The sequence below is a fragment of the Astatotilapia calliptera genome, unplaced genomic scaffold (assembly GCF_900246225.1).
Source record: "Astatotilapia calliptera unplaced genomic scaffold, fAstCal1.2 U_scaffold_16, whole genome shotgun sequence".
In the NCBI taxonomy this organism is placed as follows: Eukaryota; Metazoa; Chordata; class Actinopteri; order Cichliformes; family Cichlidae; genus Astatotilapia; species Astatotilapia calliptera.
In genome coordinates, this window is record NW_020535685.1 from 270,519 (window position 1) to 290,141 (window position 19,623).

The window sequence follows — 19,623 nt, forward strand, 5'->3', positions numbered from 1 at the left end:
CCATTCGCACCAGAACCTCTCGCCATAAGAACAGTTTCTTCCCTCTGCTGTTGGACACATGAACAATAACCGTATGACTGTTCCCACCACTAACACATGACCCTACGCTGTGTTCACTGCATCATTCCATGTTTGGCACTGATCACCACCTGCACTCATGTATATATCATGTATATATCTATCTACTTAGCACTTTTAATTCTTATTCTTATTTTTGTTTTCATGTCTATTTAAGCGTAATTTATGACAGTATGTTTGCACTGAAGCACCGCAGCAATTTCCTAATGTTGTAAACCTGCTCAACATTTGGCAATAAAACCCTTTCTGATTCTGATTCTGATGTTGGCAAAGTTGTGTAACATTAGTGATGTTTGTACTTCCAGCGTTAACTTGATTTTAAAGCCGCTATATGTCTCTATATATATATATATATATATATATATATATATATATATATATATATATATATATATATATATATATATATATATATATATCATAAAAATCTGACAATACTATAATATTGGCCATTTTATATTTGCATTACCACAGTGGGATGATTTTTAGTCTCATGAACAACTAATTGTTATTTACTGACTAATCTTGAAATGACTGTTAAGCACAGACATGAAGCCCAACAATCATGTTTTACAGTCCCGTGGTCTCAGCCTCAGATACTCAACTAATCAAAGTGATGTCATGACGAAAATGAATGACTAACAAAACATTTGTTTTTCCTTCATTTCTGTCAAACAAAGCTGTATGTAACGTTACTTGCGGTTAGTATCATGGTTGCTAGGCAACCTGAACAGCGCGACGAAGGCTAGACCGTCCCATTTCACGAGCCTCTCACTTCCGCACTTCTCGTACTTATAGTACGCACCGTACATAGTACACGTAGTGCGCTTACTTCAAGCGTGCAGACCCTGAATTGGGACACAGCCACTGTGTCAGATCAATGCAGTGAAGCACACACACTGTTTAGTAAAGTCATGTTGTGGAGCTGTTTCACTGATCAATGACTGAGTCTGAAGGAGGTTTTCTGACTTCTGGAACAAACCTGGAAGTTTCTCTTCAGCTCTCTGTATCAGCTGTTTGTAACTCTCAACTCTTTCAGCTTCTGGAACAAGTTTGTGTGAGCCACAGTCGAGGAGCCACCAGAGGACACCTGCTGAACATCGGCATTATGGGTAGTGTAGTAGGAGACACTCACCTGACATGAAATAGTGCTGGAAATAAAATAAAAGTCCTCCAGAAACCACAAGAAGAACCAGGAGAACCAGGACAGCTGTGGCCCAGGATGGAAACCGTTCTGTGGAGAAACATTAAAACCCCCCAATAATGTTACCTTTTAACTTTATCCACAGCATTGACCTCTGACATTTATCTACATATCTGACCTTTGACCTGCAGCACTACTTTCTGTCTCAGGATGTTTTTGTCCCTGTAGATGGTGCAGATGTATCCTCCACTGTCTCTCTCTGTCGGGTATTTCAGGGTCAGACTGAGGTCTCCAGTTCTCAGCAGGTCTTTGTTCATCTTTGTGCGACCACAGTAAAGGTCGTCCTGGTTCTTAAGGTGATCACTCCTGTTTGAATACACATGGACCACCATGAGTTCTTGCTCAGAGCGAGTCCACTCCACTCTGGTGTCCTCAGGCAGGTCAGATTTTGTTTTGCAGGGCAGGATGACTGACTCTGAGCCTTCCTCCACCTTCACCTTCACCTTCTGGTCTGAGAGGACAATAAACCACAACATCAGCTGTAGAAGCAGCAGCAGTGACACTGATGGTAACTGAAGCACAGCTGAGTATCTCCAGTCCTGACCTCTGACTGTTCTGTAACAGTAATAATATATAATAATGTTCTCTCGCACTTTTTGTTTTAATCGTAACTAAAGATGGGAAATAATAACAATTTAGTGATTTTGATTTCATTATCGGTATAACTGTCATGGTCCTGATGTATTATTATTATTATTATTATTATTATTATTATTGATCTTGTGTTCTAGCTGTGGGATGATTTGTTTTTTGAGATTTTCTAGTTCTGGGATTCTGGGTTGGTGCTCCCACTGTTGGTTCCTTGTGTGCTCATTACTGGCCCGTCTGTGAACATCTCAGTGAAAACTGTCTGTGTTACTCTCAGTGTAAGTGCCATATATTCTCCCTGCTCATCACCACCTTCATGTTACCTTTGCTCTCCATCCATTCCTGTTTAGGTTTTCTGTTTAGTCTTAGTTTCTCCCGGTTCAGGTAGTCTTTAGTTCTGTTTTGCCATCCTCGCCTTGTGTTTTGTTATTTGCAATAAACCTCCCTCACATCTGCTGCCGCAGCTATGACAGTCACTTGTCGTTTTGACTCATTATTGATTCTCATTGGGTTCGCTTTGAGTGTCACCACACAGCATAACAAAGACTTTATATTTAGACATTACACAGTGACCCTGGCTGTCAGTGCTGTCTTTACTCTAAAAGCTTTCATCCAGGCAGAGGTGTATGATAAGCGATTCTCTACAAGATACACGTAGATGTCACCAAACTGGAGCTCTGGGAGAGACGTAGCCATTGTCAGGGATTTAAATAAAGCTTCAGAACATGATCACTATTCCACACATTTTGTAGCTCCTGCTCATATCTTTGTTTTTCCTCCATGGATAGATAATCCGAATAATTTTGGTTGGAGACACGTGAAAAAAAAATCCACTTTAGTCCTGCAGTACTACTGACTTACAACCAGTCCATTATTGGTAAATAAAGAAAAATTATAGTATTGATCATTTTGATGTTTCCACTGTTTTTCACAGGTTAGCTGTGAGCTACATGTTGCTCCTGGTTTCTTCAGGTGAGTCACAACAATTTAGGAATCATTCCCTTCAGTTTTACCTCTGATCTTTGTCTACTGTACTTTTGACCTGTAATTACAGCAGGTGTTTGAGTTTATTACTGACCTTTGACGTGCAGCTGTATATCTCCCAGTCTCCATTTTCCTCTCCCATCACTGATGGAACAGGTGTAGCTGCCACTGTCAGTCTTTGTTGGTTTTCTCAGAGTGAGGCTGAAGTCTGAAGTGTCCAGAGCCTCAGACCTCATTGATGTGCGCCCTCTGTAACGCTGGTTTTGTCCTGTAAGATCATCTCTTCCTTCTTGTCGTACATGGACAGATTTGGGATGAAGATCAGAGCGAGTCCACATCACTGTGGGCTCTTCAGGTATGTAACCTGAGTGCAGACAGGGCAGCAGGACAGATCTTTCCCCCTCATTTACCTCCACAACCACAGCCAGGGCATGCTGGGAAACTATAAGAACAAACAAACAGAAACACAAATTAACTGCATGCTGTGGGTTTGTCTCAGAGTCCACATTTATCAGCAGGACACAGAGACCAGTTTTATAGTCAGACGTTCAAATTTAATGCATTTATTTATTAAATCTGAACATTTAGTCTGTGAAGACCTGGAAGATTACTTTTATCTCTCTCTCACTTGCATCACTCTGTCTGGGCGCAGCTCATCGTGGGCTCCTGCCTTTGGTCCATGCACCTGCAGATAATTACTTACCTGTGGTTCATCACTCTGTTTGCTGGCCACTTCATAAGGCAGTGGCTCTGAATTACTCGTCGCTGGACTCTGCAAACTTCTGTGTGCCTTTGTGCATCTTCTTGGAGTGACTTCTCATCTCTGTACATAGAATCCCTGGACCTGTCTTGTAATACTGAATCTCGGAACCCTGAGCGTGAGTGTTTGCAGTTTGGCATGGCATGTGCAAGTGTGAAGATCCCGTTTTCCCTAACCTCCCCGTGGAACCTTGGCCTTTCCCCCACTTGTGTATTGAGCACCTGGCGTTGTAAATAAAGAACTGTTTAACTGGGATTCTCTGTTTGCACTTGAGTCTGTCCTCCCCTGCCGTGACATAACCTCCCCAAATATAGACATCTTCTTTGTCACTAATACTTGGCTCCAACTAGGCAACTGTTGCCCATCTTAAAACTTTGCCAGAGGTGGAAAGTAACGAAGGAAGAGCACTTTGGTACTGTACTTAAGTAGAACTTTCAGGTACTTGTACTTTACTTGAGTATTTATTTTTCTGACTGCTTTTTACTTTTACTTCCTACATTCTCAAACAAATGTGTGTGCTTTCTACTCCTTACATTTTAAAAACAGACATAATAATAATAATGGACTGCATTTATATAGCACTTTGTGAGACCCTCAAAGCGCTTTACAATTCCACTATTCATTCACTCTCACATTCACACACTGGTGGAGGCAGCTACAGTTGTAGCCACAGCTGCCCTGGGGCAGATTGACAGAAGTGAGGCTGCCATATCGTGCCATCAGCCCCTCTGGTTACAAGATGAGCTTCCCAACCCCCTGAACCACGGTCCCCCATAACAATTACATTGTTACTTTTGCTTCAATGCATTTGAGGGGAGTCATTATTTCATCACTGTGAGCCTTCAAACATCAAACCCATTTAATTTTAAACAGAAATAAATGGCAGGAAATCCTGCTCATGTAAGTGTCAGGTAATTTCAATTGCAGCATTTCTATCAGCTTAGCAAACATCAGCAAACACACAAAGTGTTTCCACCAACCTGTGATATTCAAGAAAAATCAAATTATGAGGTATTTGGCCTCAAAAATACATTCTGACATCCCCACACTGAGCGATTACAACCAATTTTAGGTTTCCCCACCTGCTGAATCCACTTTAACACCTGACTGTACATTTCCTCTTTCAGGGCGAAGTCAACCTCTACAATGTAGCAACAGGAAATAGAGATCTATTTTCTTTTTCTTTACTTTCTCTGCTCATGTTTAACTTATCTGATGAAAGCCGAGTACCTTAATTAGAATTAAAATTTAGAGTAAAATAAAGTTTGTATTCCCATATGCCAATATTATTTAATTATAACATTAATAGAACTTTAGGTTCAGTTATCTTTGAAAATAAAATATAGAAACATCCTTCAGGGAGCTACTTTTACTTTGAGTACATTTGAGAGCTGATACTGTTTCACTTTTACTCGAGTGAAGAAGTTGCTTCAGTATTTAACTTTTACTTGAGCATTTTTTAACACTAGTATCTGTACTTCTACTAGACAGAATGTCTGTCCTTTTGACCCCTCTGAATTTTGCCCACAAAATTAAAAGTTCTTCAGTACCCAGACGTGCCCAGGCTGTAGTAGGCAAATAGCAGTCATTTATAAGGATCATCTGAATTATGACTTATTCAATCGTAGTTCTTTTGATTTACTTTTAAATTACTGCCTTTTAAATTCAATATGTTCTAGTCCCTGTCAGGACTCTTGCTGCAGCATTTTGGATTAACTGAAGACTTTTCAGGGAGTTTTTAGGACATCCTGATAATAATGAATTACAGTTGTCCAGCCTAAAAGTAATAAATGCATGAACTAGTTTTTCAGCATCGCTCTGAGACAGGATATTTCTAATTAAAGAGATATTGCGCAAATGGAAGAAAGCATCTATCTTCTTCCATTATCCGAGACCGGGCCGCGGGGGCAGCAGCCTAAGCAGAGAAGCCCAGACCTCCCTCTCCCCAGCCACCTCCTCTACCTTGCCCGGGGGAACACCAAGGCGTTCCCAGGCCAGCTGAGATGTAATCTCTCCAGCGTGTCCGGGGTTTGCCCTGGGCCTCCTTGCGGTGGGACACGCCAGGAACACCTCACCCAGGAGGCATCTTTGTCAGATGCCCGAACCACCTCAAGAATCAGAATCAGAATCTTTATTGTCATTGTCATTGTCACAGGTACAACGAAATTAAAAATGGTCCCTAACAATGGTCCCAAAATCATCCCTAACAATATCAAAATATAAATAAAACAATAAAATAAAATAAATAAAATAAATAGAATACTTCAAGTACTAATAAGAAGTATCAGCAAACATTCACATACATTCCCACATACATGCTTCAGTCATCGTATAGATTAATACAAGGGTGGCGTGATGGACATTTTTTTTGTAGCAGCAATCAGATGTGTTATTGCAGTTGGATAAAAGCTGTGTTTGAGTCTATTAGTCCTTACACTGATTGCTCTGTACCGTCTGCTTGAGGGCAACAGTTCAAACAGGGAGTAGCCAGGATGTGAGGTGTCTTTTATGATGTTTTGGGGGTTTTTAAGACAGCGGGTGTTGTGTAGATCTTCTAGTGTGGGGAGAGGGCAGCCAGTGATCTTTTGGGCGGTGTTAATGAGCCATTGGAGTGCTTTCATCTGAGCCACTGTGCAGCTAGTGTACCAGATGCATATGCAATAGGTCAGAACACTGTCAATGGTGGCTCTGTAGAAGGACACCAGCACCAGCTGTGTGATGTTATTCCTCCTGAGAATTCTCAGGAAGTACAGTCTCTGTTGGGCCTTTTCCAGCAGCTCGGAGGTGTTCACACTCGAGGAAAGGTTCTCTTCCATGTTGACTCCCAGGAAGCGGAAGCTTCTACACATTCCCCATTAATGAATAGTGGTTGGATCTCTGCCTTTTTCCTTCTGAAGTCTATTATGAGTTCTTTGGTTTTTGAAATGTTGAGGATGAGGTTATTGGCCTTACACCATGACGTCAGCACCAAGAAAAGGGTGCTGTCTCCTGGCAACTGGCTCCTTTCGATGTGGAGCAGCAGCTGCTCTACTCTGAACCCCTCCCAGATGGCTGAACTTCTCACCCTATCTCTAGACCAGCCACCCTTCTGAGGAAGCTAATTTCCACCGCTTGTATCCGCGATCTCGTTCTTTCGGTCACTACCCACAGCTTGAGACCATAGGTGAGGGTAGGGACGTAGATCGACCGGTAAATCGAGAGCTTCACTTTTACGGTCAGCTCTCCCTTCACCACGACGGACCGGTACAGCATCCGCATCACTGCGGCTACAGCACCAATCCATCTGTCAATCTCCGGCTCCCTTCTCCCATCACTTGCGAACAAGACCCCGAGATACTTAAACTCCTCCACTTGGGGCAGGAACTCATCCCCGACCCGGAGTGGGCACTCCACCCTTTTCCGGCTGAGAACCATGGCCTCAGATTTGGAGGTGCTGATCCTCATTCCCACTGCTTCACACTCAGCTGTGAACCGTTGCAGTGCGAGCTGGAGGCCCTCACCCGATGAAGCCAACAGAACTACATCATCCACAAAAAAGCAGAGATGAGATTCTGAGGCCATCTAAGTGAAAGCCCTCTGCCACTTGGCTGCGCCTAGAAATCCTGTCCATAAAAGTTATGAAGAGAATTGGTGACAAAGGGCAACCCTCCACGAATCGCTACCTTATTGTGGTGGAGGGGTTTGTGTGTCCCAGGGATCCCAGGGGCTATGTTGTCCGGTGGCTTTTGTCCCCTGGTATGGTCTCCCATACAAATTGGTCCTGGGTGAGGGACCACACAAAGAGCAATTCAGAAGACCCTTATGCTAAAGTCACCAAGGGAACAGTTTACCCTGTGCAGGAGAGGGTCAGAGGCAGGCCCTGGGAGGGTGCCCAAGGCTGCCCAAGGGTGGCCTGGCCTTAGTCCATGGGACCCGGCCACCAGGCTGAAAAGGGGACATGGGCCTATCCTCCTGCAGGTGGTGGGCCTGCAGGAGGATGGGCGCCGTAGGGGTTGGGTGCAGTGTGTGCCAAGCGGCGGCCAGGAATGGAGGCCAAGGCGGACTGATCCCCGGCTACCAAGACTGGCAATTGGGACATGGAAGCAAGCAGTCCTATATATTTGTTTAATATGTGCATTGAAGGATATATCCTTTGTCTGAATTTAGAATCAGAAAATTAGAGGCCACACTGGGAAAACTCCCAGTGTCACATCCAGCATTTAACATTAGATCAACATAAGATCAGAATCAGCACAGATCAGAGCTGTTTCTGTGCTGTAGGGAACAAACCTGAGAGAGACTTCTAGAAATATTTCTGTTGTTTATATGTGAGATTAACTGAGAAGCAGCAGAGTTTTCAAAGTTTGAGATAAAAACAGGAGGTGTGAAGTTTGTCTAAGATTAACTCAGACATGAGGATCCAGGAGGCCTTATCACCTGGAATAAAACCCTGTGGTTGTTCATCTTTCTCCCAGTTCCCATCAGCTCTTATGCTTTGTGTTTCTATATCTCTGCTGTGATCACTGAGCCATGGAGGGCATTATATTTCTGATGTTCCACCTTCAAAGGCGGGATGTCATCAAGGACAGATTTCCATGTATATATTGAAATTTTCTAAGAGTCCCTGAGAGCTCCCTGAGATCAGGGCTATGAGGGCAGAGTCAGCTAAGAAGCTGCTGCTGACTCTGAGTTTAGACGCTGAGATGGATGCAGGTTTGTGAGCAGGAAACAGAAGCAGGGATGGAAGATAAGATCCTCGTGACCACATACAAGAACATCAAGCATTTCAACATTATTCAGAGAGATGCCAGAGAGCAGCACACGCTCAGATCACTGCAGAGTTTCACCTGCAGATAAAAATGTTTGGTGTCCACCAAAGGAAAATCAGCAGGACTGTGATTTCACTGCATTTTAATAAGTGCACTTTCATTTAAGCTTAAATACATTTGAGTTTGTCAAAGGGCCAAAATAGCAGGAACACAACCAGACTGGTGTAAATTCAGCTCACACACACTCTTTGTGTTGACTACATGCAGACCAGCTGTGCTCATATTACAGCTCATTTAGAGGCAGGAATATCCTGCTATGTCCCTGTTAGGACCTGCTTCTTTGACTGCTCACCACTCAAACAGCTTCATTACATTAGCAGGAAGAGCAGATGTGGATCCACAGCAAACACGTATGTTGGTCACAATCAATGAAAGAAGCTCAGAAAGCTCTTCAGTGAAACCAGTGTTAGAAATGAAACACACAGCACAGCATGCTGGGTAATTACAAGGACTCCCATCAGGCACAGGGAGGCACGTCCCCCTAACTACTCATGCTGATTAACACAACACACACACGTTACATGCACTTCTCTCCACGACCACTAGATGTCCCCACACTCTGTGCTGACTCCAATGATCAGAGCTGCTGAGCCTGTTTGCAGACAGAGGAGGAGCTCCTGGTGATCCGTGTGGCACTAAAAAGCTCTGATAACGTCCATCCAGCAGCTGATAACAGGGACATTTGGTGCCATGTCAGAGCTGCACAGTCAATCATCCGTTTGGCTCTTTAGTTTGAAGAGTTCAAAGCAGCAGCAGAGAATCTAAAGTGTGTCACACAGCACCAAGTTTCCTTTGGTCACATATGAAATGTGAGTCAGAGCTTCAGCTACACAACAACACACACAGCAGCTGATTGTAACATGAGCTCATCTGAAAGGCACCAAGAAGAATCCAGAGATTTGAAAGTTGCTGCTTTGGATTGTTAGTTTGATCTGAATCAGAATCCAGTGTTTGATGGAAATCTCCTCCTGCTGCACTTCAACACATTAAAGAGAGAGAGATGAAAGAAAAGCTGATGATGAGAGCAGAGAGAGGAAGGTGTACTTACCGTGCAGGAGGATCACAAACACCACAAACATCTTCATGTTCCTGTCAAACTCAGAGACTCTTTAAAAGCCCTTCAGGACATCAGCTCACAGCAGCTTCACTTTCCTCTGCTGATCATCTACTGACACTCTCACACTGCTTCACTGTCACAGCTCAGAGTTCAGCTTCACACTTTGTTAAAGCACATCTGTGGAATGAAGTCCGGCCGGCCACAGATCACTTCTGAGGAAAGAGGAGGACGTCGGCTTTCCTCCTAGTTTCACGCCCGAGCGCTGCGGTTGGAGGCGGCTGCTGCGGCCTCACCCTGACACGCACAAAGCTCCGCCTCCAGTCCTGACACTGAAACATCCACTGTAGCTACAATGATGCAGATGTGACCCTCAGCAGGTGGATTTCCTCTCCATAGATGTGTTTCCATGCAGATCATGGACATAAAGCAGCTCCAGGATGAAGAGTGTGAAAGAACTTCTTCCACTACAGTATTCATTACAGCACTGTGGCACTCCACAAACCCTCACACTGTCTCAATCCCTGTTTCCAGTTTGACTGAGAGAAGGCCAGAAGCTCAGCCAATCACAGGACAGGAAGTGATCAGCTGACACAGTGATTTGAAGCTGTCAGGGTGAGGCTGCTTCATGCAGGTGTGAAACTATGAGGAAGCTGAACGCCTCCTCTTTCCTCAGAAGTGATCTGTGGCAGTCTGCCATCATGTTTGGCTGAAAGCTGACAGAGACAAACTCTGATTGTGTTTGTGCTGCTCACACTTTACTGAAACAAAATCAGCTGTGAGAAAGTGTCACATGTGTTCAGTGTGACAAACACAAAGCTTTGTCTTCATGTGTGTTTGTGCTGTTTGAACAGGACCTCCTTTCTTAGTTCAACTCTTCACATGTTTTTTCTTTCATGGACAAAATGAATTTGTGATGAATGAGGATGATATTGAGTCAGAAGCTGTTTGACTGGATTCTGGCTTCTTATATTTGACTTTGTGTTTTTCTACACTTTGATTTGTGTGAAATTTGTTGTGATGCTCCACTATGATGCTTCACACTCTCCTGCTTTACGTTGGACTGTTTCCATCAATCACTTTGAAGCTGTTTAATGAACACATCAGGACCTTTTCATTAGGATCTGCTGTCAGTAATGGAGTACACTGGAGAACATCAGTCAGTACCACATGACTGGGTCACATGATCCAGCAGCAGTGAGTCGTTTCCAGCACTAAGTTCTCAAAGTCATCAGAAAAATGAGGCTGCAGCAGCTCCAAAGAAATCAAACAGGATCAAAGCAACAGATTCACGGTTACCATGGTTACCTTCAACTCAACTATCAGCACTGAAAGTGTGGAAAACATTTGAATGAAATCCAATCAAATGTAGAGGAAATCTCCTGAGTCTGAGTGTTTGTTAGTTTGGTCAAAATGTGATTCCAGCTCGGCTGATGAGGCTTTTATGCTCATGTTTACTGAGACTCTGGACGTCTACAAGACTGAGTCACTGCTTTCAGAAAGTTCTCTGTTTATTTTAATCCCTGCACGGATTTTCATCAATCTGCCTTCCACACAAAAACAAGGACAAAGACTCAAAGTGAGACTGAAACCAATCAAAAGGAAACATTTGAAAGAATCCAAACTAAAGTGAAAGAAGAAAATCCTCTGAGGAAACTCACTGAAACTGAAGTGAAGCCAAAGAAAAAGTCCAAATGAAATCCAAATAAAAGTCAGTAGAAAATACAAAGTAGAATAAGTGAGCTTTGGATGCTGCTTTGGGACTTTGTTTAAAGAGGTTCAGTGTGGACTTGAACTCACTGATCCTCCAAACATCAAATGAGTGAACATCAGGAACACATCTGCACTCTGGCTCCATTTATGTGAGAAACAGTCTGAAGGTGTTTGTGCTCCTCCACAGCTCCGTCTCAGGAGCTTCATCCACCTCAAACAGCAGGAACAACACTTGGTGGGGACACCAGCCACAGACTGAAGCACGGAGACGTCTGACTGAAGCTCTGCTTTGTGCTGCTTTCTGATAACTCCACATACAGATGCTGCGTAACAGCAGAGACTATGATGGCTCTGTTGGTCACTACAAACACTTTGGATTTTCAGAGTAGAGCCCTGCATTGGGACTGGGACCCAACGCAATCTTGCAGGAGCTGCTGGCGGGAATGGGCAGCTAAAAATAGACAGCGGGTCCTGAGAGCCATCGTGTTCACTGTGATGTTCAGCAAGTTTGAATGTGTTTCTTTGAAATGTGTCTCAGGGTTTTCTTTGGTTTTTAAGCTGCTCTTGTTCACAATAATATGATATTTGCACATCTGATTATTGTTGCTGTGTATTTGTGATCCAGAGCTCAGAGACTTTTGTGTTTTTATTCACTCTCTTCTTGTTCTACTGAAATAACACATTCAGTGCATATGTAAGTGCATAGAAACATATTTCATCATACTGCAGGTGTGGGCGGGGTCACACACAAAAACAGCAGGAGTGGGATTTAAAAACAGTCCAGCACAGGCTCGAGTTCAGAGCAGCTTCCTCTCTCCTGGCCTTATCTCCTTATCTCCTTTCCAAATCTCCCTCAACCATCTCAGCTCTCTGACGACCATCTGTGGCCCTGAACCTAAACCAAGCTGAAGGACTTTCACTCTCTGCTGTCATCATCAGACGGATCAAACTCTCTCCTGGCCTCTGCATCCCTCTGCCCTTTCACTGTCTTCCTTTTACTTTCTGATTGAATACCAAACCTGTCCTGCTATCACAGGGCTGCCCGACACTGATGCTTTGGGCGTCTGTTTCTCAGACCAGCAGGCTGGCCTCTGGACCTGGTCAGGATCTTCCAGACCCTTCTTCAGTTTCTCACCCTTCTCTGTGCTCATGCTTGCTATGCCTTACCCGTGCCATGCATCAGCTTTAACGCTCATGTTCTTTTCCCTGTAGACCAGAACTCTGCTGTGGTGACATCACTTTCTCTCTTTGGGGTCCTGCTCTAATCCTCGTCACAGCTGGGTTCAGTTCTGCTGAGACGGGCCATCGGAGTCCAACCACCAAACATCTGTCTATATTCTGCTCATCAATAACTCTTTGTCTTCATTCTTTCTATTGATCTGTCCTTACTGAAACGACTCCACCCTGATGACTCCACCTGTGGCTCAGCAGGTAGAGCGGGTCGTCTGCTGACTCCTCCCACTGGCGTGTCAGTCTCGTACCAGAAGAAGCTTTGAAAACAAAAATTAAAAAATGTTGAGCAACAAGTGTCACAGCTTTTTGAATGCATCAACTTCTTTAAAACATTTGGGCAGCCGTCGAGCTTTAAGTTGCATTTAGTCGACACAAAGTTCCCACAGTGACAAACATGAGGTCGATGACCCCCTACGAGCAAACACTTAACTTAATCATTCAGACTTTTAAGTTAGTTTAACTGGTTTACTTCTCTTCATAATGTTTAATGAATATTAATGTTTCTGAGCTCCAGTTGGCACAGCTCTCTCTTCTTCTATTCACAATATGAGCTCAGATTGTTCCAGTCACTGCTCTTCTCTCAGTGAGTGAACCTGACATAGTGTTACAGTCGTCGCCCACAAACTAAACACACACACACACACACACACACACACACACACACACACACACACACACACACACACACACACACACACACACACACACACACATCCCTGTAACATTTCATGAAGTGATGGCAGTGAACATTTCTGAATCCCAACCATAAGACAACAAACAATAAAGTAAACACAGTGATGACATCAGAAGGTCCACACAGACTGACGTGTCTCCTGTACATGTTCCATATTTGATACTGATCACTGATGTTTAATGACTCACGTGACGCTCTGACAGGAACAAAGAATGTAGAAAGTACTTCTGCTGCCTGAACCTGACCAAAGTGTAACTGAAACACATTAAAATACTAAACTGACTCTGACTGCTGTGAGTGTTTGAAGAAAACGTCTGTGTTTCACAAAGCTGAGAGGTCAGCGGTCCCCCACAGGCTCTCTGTGATGGTCTGATCAGCTTCAGTCCGACACTGAGAGTCTGTTACTGGAGCTCTTTGGTTCTCAGCACGTTTCTCCCAGTCCAACAAACCTTTGTGGACAGCCTTAATGCATCCCTGTAGCAGGGCGAGGGCGCCCTCTGCTGGTGGACATCAGTGCTCACATAAAGACATTCAGCAGCTTCAGCAGCTTCAGTGAAGACTTATTTAAATGTGTGGGACATCACACAGGACACAACCTGGAACACTGCTGCTGCATTCAGAGACATTCACAACACTGTATTTTAGACATGCCATGCTGAAAGTCCAGATTCCAAACAAGCTCATATAAAACAGAAACACTAGAGCAGGACGCTGAGAAAAGTCCATTATAACTCATAAAAGGTATGAAAATACAACTCACACAAGAAGGGCCACTTTGTCATGGTCCAGAGCAGGATGACTCCGTGTTTGTGCGTTTTTATAAGTATGCTTCGTTTCAGGTAGTTTCTGGTTTATTTTGGTGCTTTCTAGTCTTTAGGTTTTGTTTCTGTGCCTCTCTTCTGTCCCTTGTGTTACGTCCAGCTCTCGTCTTTGATATTTGTGTATTTCCTGTTTTACTTTGACAATCCCGTGTCCTGTGTTAGTGCATCCCGTTTGGTTCCTCTCTGTGTTGTCATGTGTGATTAGTCCCAGCTGTGTGCTGTGCAGTTCAACCTACTAAGAAACACAAAGCTGTGAGCACTTTAAGCGTTCCAGCTGACCAGCAAACATAAATCACACTCTTCTGTTTGGAAGGGTGGCAACAGTTGAGAGCGTTGCTGCCTGAATGACAAACACTGAGGTGAAAGAAGATGGCAATCAGAAAGTAATGGCTATTGTTTGCAGCAAACGATTTTCTGAGTGTTTTATTAGTAATACTTGGAGTTGTGAATGGTTTCCAGCTCTCTAATAGTGTTTCTTAGAATATTATTCGATGTCAGTGGAGCTAAACATAGAAACATTGTTTGCTACTATTCAACATTCAGGGAACTAGTGAACATTTCCTCAAGGACTTCAACTCCAACTCTTCTCCCACCTCCTCTCAATTGAAAAAATCATGGTAAACTTGTGATATGCAAACTTTAATTTTGTTTTTGTCAAAACTAAATAAAACAATCTTTACAATCATTGACTCTGTGCTGCTGAATGGCAGCTGGTTGAAACGTCAGCTTGAATAAGAAGAACAAAGTGAATTTGTTTACTTCAAAAAGCTCTTTGTCTGTTATGATTTCTGTCTTTTCCTGGCAGGGAAGAAGTTAAGGACAAACAAAAAGCAGCAGCTTGAAAAAGCTTCACCTCCTTTAGAAGCTCTTCTACATATTTTCCTACATATGATGACAGCAGCTCTGAGAAGTCTTGTATAGGACCAGTACAGTATCGTGACCCTGACCAGTTCTTTTCATTTAATAACTCTAGTTAGCAAACAGGTTGTAGGTGTCTTATTGCAACCTTCTGGCAACAGCAATTATTGCACACTGTATTAGCAAGTACATGAAAAAAAAACAAGTGAATGTGTTTCTTTTATAAGATAAAAACACTAAAATAATGTATAACTTCATGACTATTTAAAAATGCAAACAACATTTCAGGACACAGTTTCAATAAGGAAGGAAACAAATGAAAGGAAAAAAGGAAACCAAATGCCATTAGGTGAAAAGTTCAGGTTAAGGAGACTTTTAGATGTGTTCCTCTTGTTATTGCTCTTTTTAGGAGATTCGATGTGAAAATTCAGTTTTTATTGTGACTTTATTTTATATTTTATCTCATTTAGTCCTTTTATAGCTCTTTCAATGGCATCCTGTGACATTTGAGGACATTTCAAAGGGATCAGATGTGATTTGTTGTCCCCTGAGCCTGTTTGGTGGTTGAAACGTTAAAATACCACAGAAATGGGAAACATGATGCTCTCAGTTTAGTCAAGAAGCCGGATATGTAAATAAAGCCCTTGGTGTGCCACATACAGAGATAAGACATTTTTCACATGCACACTTTAGTTTGTTGACAGCTTATTAAACGGTACGAGTCACTGTGCCAGTGTCATTATGAGCCTCAACATAGAGCACTATCAAACATCGCTGATTAGAGGAAAGTTTGGTCTCGTCTGTTCACCAACAGCTATTTTCTAAATAACGGTAACATTGTGCTCAACAGGAAGAGGCAGCGATTGGCAAACAATCCTAATTATTACTGTTCTTTTGGTCTGTTTGCAGAAACATGGCAGACATATTGCTGCCCTCGAGAGAACATCATTGAAGTGTAACACAGAAGACAACAAAGATATTTGTAATGTGAGAAACTGCAAGGACATGAGCCAAAATCCAATAAAGGGAGCATCACTCCCCGAGGGGTTTAATGTCTTCTCACATTTATGGAAATGTCCAAAGTTTTGCAGTCGTGCCTAAAAGGCTACAAAAGTGTAAAAGTGTTGTGAGCGGTCAGAAAAACTTTGATGTTTGTCACCCTAATTTACGAATAAATTCTTTACAAATCCTACCATGTGAATTCATGGATTTTTTTTTTCACATTCTGTCTCTCACAGTTGAAGTGTACCTCTGGTGCAAATTACTGACCTCTGTCATCATTTTAAGCGGGGGAACTTGCACAATCGGTGGCTGACTAAATACTTTTTTGCCCCACTGTAGGTGTAAATGTATGAATGAATGTGAGAGCGAATGGTTGTCTGTGTCTCTATGTGTTTGCCCTGTGACAGACTGGCGACCTGTCCAGGGTGTATCCCGCCTCTCACCCTATGACAGCTGGGATAGGCTCCAGCGCCCCCCACAACCCTAAAAAGGAAAAGTGGAGGCGGATGGATGGAAAATAGACCCTGCAGAGCTTGATCCGGCCAGCCTGCCTCGGCAGTGGCTGTTGGGAAATCATAATTGACCACACTGTAACGGCCCTGCCGGAGAGTCAGTAACTTTCTCCCCAAACTACCCTCAGAAATGGGATGAGCAAAAGTCTTTATAAACTCAACCAGGAAATCATCATGCGAGCCGAAAGAAAAAGGATGAGCAGATAGGTAAGCAAGAGAAGCCCGCCAGTGTCCAAGGTTTCTAGACAAGTTTCAGACAGCTAGTGTTTACGGGAATAATAATTACTGAACAGAGACGTCGTGCTGTGAACTTTGTTGCTGTGGATCTAAAATGTAAAAATACATCTGAGAAGATTTATTTCTAATCATGGTTTTATGAGCCCCCACAGTTTGATTCTGTTCATCTGGACGTAGCGTTTTCAGTGGGAGAAATGTTTCGTCACTCATCCAAGTGACTTCTTTAGGCTCAGCTGACTGCAGCTTTCCCCAATCTTATAAAAAGTAAATTTGCATAATGACTGAAACCTAAACACTTTACCCTACCGCCTACTGGTGTTGGCCAGAGGGGCCGATGGCGCGATATGGCAGCCTCGCTTCTGTCAGTCTGCCCCAGGGCAGCTGTGGCTACAACTGTAGCTTGCCTCCAGTGTGTGAATGTGAGAGTGAATGAATAGTGGAATTGTAAAGCGCCTTGAAAAGCACTATATAAATCCAATCCATTATTATTATTATTATTAATGGTCAAGGAACTGACCTCCCAGCCCATTGTTCCTTCAGTGGGCTGGTTTCAGTCATTACACAAATGTACTGTTTATAGGGTTGGAAACCTGTTGTCAGCTGAGACTGAAGAAGTCACTTGGATGAGTGACGAAACGTTTCTCCCACAAAACGCTATATCCAGATGAACAGAATCAACTTTTGGGATTTACTAACCTGGATGACTGAGCATGCATCAAGACAAGTATTTATGAGATTTACAGTTTCTTATAATTTCTAAACCAGAAGGTGGAGGAGATGGAGCTCATGATGACTGGCTGCTGCCCTTCAGCATGCTTTATGAAATCATCCAATCAAAATTAAGTTGGCCTTTAGGGAGAGCGGGGCTTTAAAGGGGAATGAGTCAAAGCAGCTTTTAGACAGAAAATGAAATGAGAGTCTGCACCAAGTCTAGGATGTGATACATTATTTACAACTACATTCACACATATTAGAATTAATAAAGTGACCAGCAGTACTGTAGTAACTGTTGTGATCAGGAGATATTTTATTTTGTATTCTCATAATCAGTTATCATTGATTAATCATTTACCATTGTTGAATCTGTTGACAGAATAATCTTTTAATTACATCTATGTTACTCTGAGCAAATATTAATGCACACTGACTGTTTATTGAGGTTCTGTATCATTCTTGTTATCTGCTTAAGTTGTTGCACTTTAGTGCAGTCACACCGCTCAGACCCACCAGTCCTGTTGGGCCCAGGCCCGCCTGCGTTCAGTTCTGCACGTACGCCGGCCTGTAACCACATGCACGCACTTATGTAACACACGCACGTTCACCTACACACTTAGTAATAATAGGAGGGTCGTCTGAGGACAGTTTCTCTGATAGATACACTTTCACAAAATGCACAATGTAATACACACTTGTTTTTCTCTTAAGAGTAGCAGTTGATGTCTATATAAGGGAAAACTCTTTGAGAGGCGGGGAATTGTTATCATTTGTGATCATTTCCAGTAAAGATCCAACTGTGATGTCATGATGGCAATATAAGGAGACGGGACGGTCCAGTCGACGAAGGATTGTATTGCAAATTGTCTTTCCCACACTGACTGCGCAAAGTGTGTAATAAAGATCACTATTTTTTGACACCTACTTCGGCCTGGGCTTGCTTTCTTCTCTTCCCTAAATCGAACGAACCATAACACTGTAATACTGTATAACTCACAGGCCTGTGTCAGCAGACACTAAACTAGTGTCATTAAATTAACCTGTACTTCACTGGTTTCCATTTACATACATTGGAATAATTGTGTTTAATTTGAAATATTTTTCTTCTGTTACACTTACATTCTTTAACATTTTTTATTTAATTGTGCATTGTAGCGTACTTGTACTTTGTACGCATTTGATTACTTAGGCTCAACATATAAAGAGATTTTATTTGATAATAAATATTATTGTTTTGTTGTTCTTGTTGTTTTTTTCAGGCTGAGCAGCTGTAACCTGTCAGAGGAAGGCTGTAAAGATTTGTTGTCAGTCATCAGCTCCCAGTCCTGTAGTCTGAGAGAGCTGGACCTGAGTACCAACAGCCTGAATGATTCAGCAGTAAAGCTTCTGTCTGCTGCAGTGCAGAGTCCACGCGCCAAACTGAATATTCTGAGGTCAGATCAATTTGTATTCTTTTTTCTTTTGTTTGTTTGTTTTGTTTTATTTTTTAACTGTGAAAATAAATCAAGCAATTTAACCAGTAAAGGTAAACTTTATCAATTTACTGTGTTTCGTATCATTTTTAGTAATTTTTAAGTTAAAGTGAAGTTTTACTAATCTTCTCAGCATAAAACAACAAGGATTCTGAATCAGAATCATGTTTATTGGCCCAGTATATGTGCAGACACATACAAGGAATTTGGTTACGGTAGACAGGGTTGGTACGAGTACTTGAAATCCTTGAAAATGCTTGAATTTTAATATTGTGTTTTCAAGGTTTGAAAAGTGCTTTAATTTCAGATGTGGTGCTTAAAAGTCCTTGAAAGTGTAGCTGTATTTCATTCACCACAAATAACTATCTGACTGAATAGTTTTCTTTTTAGATAGAGAAATAAAATGAGTCGCAAAATGTAAAAGAAAAATTTCTCAGCCTGGGCTGCCTTGCACTGCTGTCTGTTTTAATGTGTGACCCCACTCTTCCCAGTCGGGATGAATGCGCTAACATACATGTAGGTTGCTGTTTTAATGAGTGTTTGATGGAAAACGACAGTGGCAGAGTTTGCTAGTAAATAATTTTCCAGTACATGTACAATACACCTGCTATTTTTTTCATTCCAATTATTATTTTGCTAGCTATTGTTGCGAAATCAGTTTCACCCCGGTTCTTTTTATTCCTCGGGCATCCAGAGACGGCACCGGCATGCATCTTCTAGAAGGGGAGATGTGCAAGGCCGGTGTCCCACACACACACACACACACACACACACACACACACACACACACGTGTCTATATATACATCAGACATGCATACACATACATACACAAAGCTGTGTAAACCAACTATAAATAACCAATCTAAACTTATATACATAAAATACAGAAA

The 19,623-nt window shown here is 42.5% G+C and overlaps 1 protein-coding gene across 1 annotated transcript; it reads right to left on the bottom strand.

Moving 5' to 3' along the window:
• Nucleotides 1-906: 906 nt before the first annotated feature.
• LOC113017604 (butyrophilin subfamily 1 member A1-like) lies at nucleotides 907-9,730 on the bottom strand. Its single transcript, XM_026160745.1, has 5 exons — nucleotides 9,471-9,730; nucleotides 2,949-3,296; nucleotides 1,401-1,733; nucleotides 1,214-1,312; nucleotides 907-926 (listed from the first exon to the last, which is right to left on the bottom strand). Exons 1-5 carry the CDS (start codon nucleotides 9,505-9,507, stop codon nucleotides 907-909), a joined length of 837 nt encoding a protein of 278 aa, XP_026016530.1. The 5' UTR covers nucleotides 9,508-9,730.
• Between the last annotated feature and the right edge of the window lie 9,893 nt (nucleotides 9,731-19,623).

Bases quoted from the DNA above. Each gene is read 5' to 3' on its own strand.
- LOC113017604 (XM_026160745.1), bottom strand. From the start codon at position 9,507: ATGAAGATGTTTGTGGTGTTTGTGATCCTCCTGCACG. The intron at 1,313-1,400 runs GTCAGATATGTA...GTTTCTCCACAG, and splicing joins AGTAGTGCTGCAGGTCAAAG to AACGGTTTCCATCCTGGGCC. The intron at 927-1,213 runs GTGAGTGTCTCC...GTCCCAATTCAG, and splicing joins CCAGCACTATTTCATGTCAG to GGTCTGCACGCTTGAAGTAA.